Source organism: Oryzias latipes, chromosome 24, assembly GCF_053564925.1.
Source record: "Oryzias latipes strain Hd-rR chromosome 24, Olatipes_Hd-rR_3.1".
NCBI lineage: Eukaryota > Metazoa > Chordata > Actinopteri > Beloniformes > Adrianichthyidae > Oryzias > Oryzias latipes.
Window position 1 is genome coordinate 7,803,320 of NC_136260.1, and position 7,826 is coordinate 7,811,145.

Genomic DNA, 7,826 nt, shown 5'->3' on the forward strand with positions numbered 1-7,826 from the left:
CAATTTGTGCTTTGAGCTTATTCTAAAAATAAATGACTGATAATAGATTATCTGGTGACTGTTCAGGAAAGGCAGACTCAGGTGAAGCACTTTGTTTTGTCTACAAAAGCAGACCGCAACTTTGAATTTGCTGGTAATTTACTACATTATAAACATTTATTTTGTGTGAAAAACAAAAAATAAGGGCAGATTATATTCATGACTATGATTAAAAATAGCACTATATCAGATAGAATAGACATAACACTGTTTCAAAAATCTTCATAGCTGTCAGGACCAGGTCTTGAGGACCAACAAAATATGACAGACCCAGGAGTAAGAACTTCAGAGTTTATTTGAGGACCAGAGCAGGCAGGATGATGGCTGAAACTTGACACCAGAGGGAGCTGAGGCAGACTTGTGGGTGATGAGGAATGAGAGGAGGGGAACGGAGCAGAGTCCAGAGCCGGTCTAGGAATGAGGAAGTCCGTGAACACAGAGTTTTGTAGATGAGGAATGTCTTACTGCTTGGTATCTTGAGAGAGGACTTGGCAGTGAGAAACTGGAGGTCGCAGGCAGGTAGGTTGATTGTTGGAAGCTTGAGGCAGGCAGGCAGGCAGGCAGGCAGGCAGGCAGGCAGGCAGGCAGGCAGGCAGGAGATCTGAGAGCGTGGAGCAAAAAGCAGGCTTGCAGACAGACTGAAACCACAAAGCATGAGTAAGCTGGGAATCAGGCAGAAGACTTGACGTTCCAGCAGTGAGTGGAGCTGCATGGCAGCAATATATACTCAAGTGAACCGGTGGAGTGAATCAGAGGTGACGAGCAGCAGCTGGGGGGGCAGGGCAGCTGCTGTCATGACAGTACCTCCTCTTCAACGACCGGCTCCAGACGGTCGTGCGGGTTGATCAGGATGGTCTCTATGGAACTCCGCGATCATGGTGGGGTCGAGAACAAACCGAGCAGGGACCCATGAACGTTCCTCCGGGCCATAGCCCTCCCAATCCACCAGGTACTGCAAACCCCTTCCACGACGACGAGAACGGAGCAGCCGTCTCACGGTGTAGGCAGGACCCCCGTCGATGTACCGAGCTGGAGGCGGGGCATTGGCAGAGGGAACAAGGGGACTGGTCCTAACCGGCTTCACCTTGGAGACATGGAAAGTGGGATGTATGCGGAGGGGTCTGGGCAGGCGTAGACGAACAGCAACTGGGTTGACCACCTTGGAGATAGGGAAGGGTCCAACAAACCGCGGCGCCAGCTTCCTGTTCTCCAGACGGAGGGGAAGATTAGCAGTAGAAAGCCATACTTTTTGGCCCACCTGATAGGAAGGAGCTGCAACTCTTCGTCTATTGGCAGCAGTACGGTAGGTCTCCACAGTCCTCAGGAGAGTCTGCCGGGCCCTGCGCCAGGCCTGCTGACATCTCCGGACAGAAGCGTAGGCTGAGGGAACAGAGACCTCACCCTCCTGGGAGGCAAACAGAGGGGGCTGGTACCCATACACCACCTTGAAGGGAGACAACCCTGTGGCAGATGAAGGAAGAGTGTTATGGGCGTATTCCGCCCAGATGAGGTTACGGGACCATGAAGCCGGCTCTCGGGTGCAGAGGAGGCGGAGGCTAGTCTCCAACTGCTGGTTAAGCCGTTCAGATTGGCCGTTAGACTGTGGATGGAAGCCAGAAGATAAACTCACAGACACTCCCAGTAGGCGACAGAACTCTGCCCAGAACTTGGCTGTAAATTGGGGACCTCTGTCCGAGACGATATCCCTAGGAATGCCGTGGATGCGAAATACATGGTTGAGAAGGGCCTCAGCAGTCTCCTTAGCTGTAGGGAGTTTAGGAAGAGCAATGAAGTGCACCATCTTTGAAAACCGATCCACCACGGTTAGGATAACAGTCTTCCCGTCAGATGGTGGAAGCCCTGTGACGAAATCCAAAGAGATGTGGGACCAGGGTCTTCCAGGGACTGACAGCGGTTGTAGCAACCCAGCGGGAGGGGATGTAGAAGCTTTGACTTGAGCACACTCTGTACAAGCAGAGACATATTCAGTGATGTCTTTTCTCATGCTTGGCCACCAAAACCTCTGTCGTATAATAGCAAAAGTTCTCCTCTGACCAGGATGGCAAAACATGCGGGATGAATGGAACCATTGTATTACCTTTGCTCTGAGGTTATCTGGAACATAAATACATTCTGTGGGACAGGCTGACGGAGACTGGGAGCCCTGATTAGCAGATCGTACCTCCTCCTCAATATCAGTATTTATTATTGCTAGTCGAGCAGAAACTGGCAAGATGAATTCCGGAGTCTCCTCCCGTGATGGGCAGGCATCCCTTCGGGATAGTGCGTCAGCCTTCGTGTTCAGAGAGCCTGGTCTATAGGAAAGAGAGAAATCAAACCGGTTAAAAAACAAAGCCCAGCGGGCTTGGCGGGAGTTAACTCTCTTGGCTGTTCTCAAGTACTCCAGATTCTTGTGATCTGTGAACACGACGAAAGGAGTTTCAGACCCTTCTAGCCAATGACGCCATTCCTCCAGGGCGTCCTTGATGGCCAGCAACTCTCTATCCCCGACGTCATAGTTCTTCTCAGCACTAGACAAGCGGCGGGAAAAGAAAGCGCACGGGTGGACCTTATTGTCCTGGCTCCGCTGAGAGAGGATGGCGCCAATCCCTGTGTCTGAAGCGTCTACTTCTACAATAAACTGCCTACCCGGGTCAGGTGTAATCAGAACAGGAGCTGAAGTAAAACGGTACTTTAATTCCTGAAAGGCAGACTCCGCTTCCTGGTTCCAGGAAAATGTCCTTTTGCATGAAGTCAAAGCATATAAGGGTGAAGCAATCTTACTGTAGTTCTTAATGAAGCGCCGGTAGAAGTTAGCAAATCCAAGAAACCGTTGAAGTTGTTTACGGTTCTCGGGTTTCGGCCACTCCAATACTGCCTGCACCTTTTTAGGATCCATCTTGACCCTCCCCTCTGAGATGACCAGCCCCAGGAACGAGGTAGTAGTGACATGAAACTCACACTTCTCTGCTTTGACATAAAGTTGGTTTTGTAGTAGTCTGAGAAGGACCTTGAGTACATGTTGGACATGCTCAGTCTTAGAACGTGAGAAGATCAGTATGTCATCCAGATAAACGAATACGAAGTGGTTAATCATGTCTCCCAATACGGGGGGCGCTAGCGAGCAGGCAATGGAGTAGGTCGCATGTTTAGCGTGCTCTGCATAAATTAGCAAAAAAAGCCATAATACTCTAAAAAGTGCCAAGAAAACTCGTGCGGCTTAGCAACCTATCTTCTTTCCTCATCGCCTGGATTTTATTCTACAAGCTGAAATGGCAAGTAGTCTCCGCAAATATAAATATACGGGCAAAGCTGCTGCCTCTGCTAGCAAAGCGTGCTCAGACTCAGCTAGCTCCACACCTAGCACACCACCTGAAGAGCTAGGAGCACCAATGGAGCCGTGTGAACTGTCTGAGACGGGACTTCTAGATCTGAAGAGCGACATACTGGCCTCGATCAAATCAGAAATCACCCAGCTCTTCCAGACGGAGCTCGCAAAAGTGATAGCGAAGGAGTTCGGGGAGGTGAAAATGGAGATGCAAGCGGTCCGAACAGAGTTGGCCAACAACACCGCCACAGTGCGGTCAGAGTTGAAAGCAATTCAATCTACTGTGTCAGAGATGGAGCGAGGACTTTCAGGGTGTTCAGATGACATAACAACTTTACAAAAATCTGTCCAGCAGCTGGAAAAACACATGTCGATCCTCCAAGGAAAGTGTGTGGATATGGAAGGACGCATGCGGAGATCAAACATTCGCATATTGAATGTACCCGAGGAAGTTCCGACCACACCCGATTCAATCTCCAAACTACTCAAAGAGGTGTTGAAAATCAATAAAGAAGTGCTGATTGACAGATGCCACCGCGCTCTACAGACGAGACAAGCAGATGGGAAAGCCAGAGCGATCATCGCCAAGATGCACTACGATCAGGATTACACTGAGATCTTCCGCCGTGCCAGAGCTGCAGGTCCTCTCCTCTACAAAGGTGCCACCATCCTCATTTTTCCCGATTATCCACCGAGTGTAGCCAGCACCAGGGCGGCCTTCAATGAGGTAAAAAAGCTTCTGCGTGGACGCGAGAACGTGCGTTATGGGCTGCTTCACCCGGCACAGCTGCGGATTACACACAATGGAATTGAAAAACGATTTAAGGATGCAGCACAAGCCATGACGTATGTGAAGGGAAATATTCTTTGAGGAGTGATTATTTTTTACTATTTTCTCTTCTTTTTTTTCCTCAATTTTTTCCTCATCTACGTTATTCCTGTGTTTTTTTTGTCACACCGGGAGACTGACGGAAATGCTCATCTGTCACACACAAATCATACTTCCACTCTATATGACTACTAAAAGGATGGTAATCTGAATAAATAGGTAAACTATGATCGGAATGAACCATACCTTTTCCTCCCTTTTTTTTATTATTAAACTTTTTTTAATTCAATATATATATATATATATATATATATATATATTTTTTTTTGTGTGTGACCTCTTCACCTGCACCATTTTTGGACATTTAATCTGAATGTCAGATGCTAAAAGGCTTTTTGGTATTTCTACTCTTAAATATTTTTGCAGAGCAAACTGAACGCTAGAGTTCTAACAAGCACATAATGTGTGGATTTTGTTGTAAGAGGGTTGTTTATGATCACCATGTTCTTGTTGGTGATGGGTGGGGTGGGTTACCTGTTGCACCTAAAGTTATTTTATTTTCATCTGTTGCATCTATTTCTGTTAAAGTGATGAGATCTCATGTCTTACAGGTTGTATTTACTTGCCCAGATTAATACCTTAAAAATACTGTTTTTCATAGCCAATGGCTAGTCAGTTATTCAATAATCAGTATGGCTGTTGCCCAGTTAATTTTGTTAGCTGGAATGTCAAATCACTAAATCATCCATTAAAACGTAGGAAGGTGCTCTCACATTTGGAGCAGCTGAATACTGACATTGCCTTCCTCCAAGAAACTCATCTAAACACCTTTGATCACTCCAAACTTAGAGGGGGATGGGTGGGACATATTTTTCATTCTACCTTTCATTCTAAATCCAGAGGTACAGCCATTCTCATTAAAAAATCAATTTCTTTTAACATGACAAAAGTAGAAGCTGACCCGTCTGGAAGATATATAATAGTAGTGGGAAGATTGAATAATACTCCTGTTATACTGGCAAACATATATGCTCCTAATTGGGACAATGGTGTTTTTTTTACTGAAATTTTTTCCCGAATACCAAACATAGATTCGCACCATCTCATCCTCGGAGGTGATATAAATTGTGTACTAACTCCTTCCCTTGACCGTAGTTCGCCTAAATCCACACAACCATCACAGGCATCACAAGTGATCAACCAGCTTCTTAAAACATATGGAATGTTTGATGTCTGGAGATTCCGGAATCCCAATAGCAGAAGTTACTCTTTCTACTCACCAGTACACAAAACTTTCTCACGAATTGATTATTTTTTCCTTGATAGCAACCTACTTTCTCTAGTCAATAAGTGTGAATATCAAGCAATAGTTATATCTGACCATGCACCATTGTTAATGACATTGAAAATGCCAAGTCCAGGTAATAAATATCGACCATGGCGATTTAATACTCTACTGCTTTCAGATAGAGAGTTTGTTAAATTTATTTCAAAGGAAATAAAGGAATATATCACACGTAATAGCACCCCTGGAATGTCCTCTAGCTTAATTTGGGAATCATTAAAAGCTTACCTTAGAGGCCAAATTATATCTTATAGTGCTAGAACGAAAAGACTTCTAACTGAAAAGATTAAGAGGATTGAAAATGATATTCTCCAATTAGATGATATGCTAGCTAACTCCCCTTCATCTGACCTGTTCAAAAAGCGCCTAGCTCTTCAGACCGAATATAATCTGTCGACTACACGGCAGATTGAAAATCTTTTAAATAAATGTCGATATAAATCATATGAACATGGGGAAAAGATAGGTAAAACACTCGCCCATCAGCTTCGTCATCAGCAAGTGGCTCAGGCTATTATAGCCATCAACACTGAACAGAATGTGAAGTTAACTGACCCTTTAGAGATTAATCAAAGGTTTCATACATATTATACACAGTTATACACCTCAGAATCTAAAAAGGATCAAGTACTTTTTGACAAGTTTTTTAGCAAGCTTAATCTGCCTAGAGTAGATGAGGAAGTATCTCAAAATCTGGAGAGACCTTTTAAAACAGAAGATATTCAGAAGGCCATAAATTCTATGCAAAGTGGGAAATCACCAGGACCAGATGGCTTCCCAAGTGAATTTTTCAAAACCTTTGCAAAAGATTTGTCCCCTATATTACTCTCAGTCTATGATGACTCCTCCCTCTCAGGTTCTCTCCCAGAGACTATGAGACAGGCTGTTATCTCTTTGATACATAAAAAAGGTAAAAGTCACTTAGAGTGCAGTTCTTACCGGCCTATCTCGTTATTAAATGTAGATAGTAAAATCTTTGCTAAGATACTAGCACATCGCTTGGAAACTGTTTTGCCCTCTATCGTATCTGATGATCAAACAGGGTTTATCAAAGATCGTCATTCTTTTCATAATGTTCGAAGACTCTTAAATATTCTTCATCATCCCTCTCCACCAGATACATCTGAAATAGTTCTCTCGCTTGATGCTGAGAAAGCGTTCGACCGTGTGGAGTGGGACTACCTTTTTTATACACTTAAAAAATTTGGCTTTGGCCCAAGGTTTATCTCATGGATACGTATTCTCTACTCTTCCCCAGTCGCAGCAATTCGTACCAATAATAATCTTTCACCTTTTTTTAAGCTGGGACGTGGAACAAGGCAAGGATGTCCCTTATCACCTTTATTATTCGCTTTGGTCATTGAACCTCTAGCAATTACTCTTCGAGGTGATGATTCTATTAAAGGTATTCAGAGAGGGGATTCTGAACACAAAGTATCTCTGTACGCGGATGACACATTACTATATATATCTGATCCCCTATACAGCCTTCCTCATTTATTCACACTTTTGCGTGAGTTTGGAAAAATATCAGGTTATAAAATAAATATGCACAAAAGTGAACTGATGCCCATAAATCCTGTTGCACTAAAAGATGTGTCGAATTCCATACCATTTAAATTAAGCCAGCATAAATTCAAGTATCTAGGGATTTGGATCACAAGCAATTATAAACATATGTACAAAACAAACTTTATTCCATTGTTAGATAGTGTAAAACAAGATCTGCAACGCTGGCAATCCTTACCAATTTATTTAGGAGGCAGAATTAATGTTGTTAAAATGAACATCCTACCTAAGTTTCTATATCTTTTTCAGTCTATACCTTTATTTTTAACAAAAACATTCTTTTCTAACCTAGACAAACTGATTTCATCATTTATATGGAATGGGAAGACTGCCCGCATTCGCAAAAATATTTTACAATACCACAAAGATTATGGGGGAATGTCACTTCCCAATTTCCAATACTATTACTGGGCAGCAAATATCCGTACATTACTTTATTGGCTAGAGACATCAAGTCATAAGGATCTTAAATGGTTAAATTTTGAACGAATGTCATGTCAATCTGCCTCTTTACACTCTCTACTTTGTTCAACAATACCACTGTCACAATCCCTCGACAAAATTTCACAGAACCCAGTAGTTAAACATGCACTTAAAATCTGGGCACAATTTAGGAGAAGCCTGCACCTTAAAAATATGTCAATCTATGCCCCAGTTGTGAAAAATATTATGTTTCTCCCTTCCATAACTGATAACTCTTTTACATATTGGTCCAC

At 43.5% G+C, this 7,826-nt stretch overlaps 1 protein-coding gene across 1 annotated transcript; it reads right to left on the reverse strand.

The window, feature by feature from the left end:
• Positions 1–316: 316 nt before the first annotated feature.
• On the reverse strand, positions 317–1,840 carry LOC144990214 (uncharacterized). Its single transcript, XM_078943239.1, has 3 exons — positions 1,787–1,840; positions 1,670–1,745; positions 317–1,500 (listed from the first exon to the last, which is right to left on the reverse strand). The coding sequence occupies exons 1-3, from the start codon at positions 1,838–1,840 to the stop codon at positions 851–853; spliced, it is 780 nt and encodes a 259-aa protein (XP_078799365.1). The 3' UTR covers positions 317–850.
• Between the last annotated feature and the right edge of the window lie 5,986 nt (positions 1,841–7,826).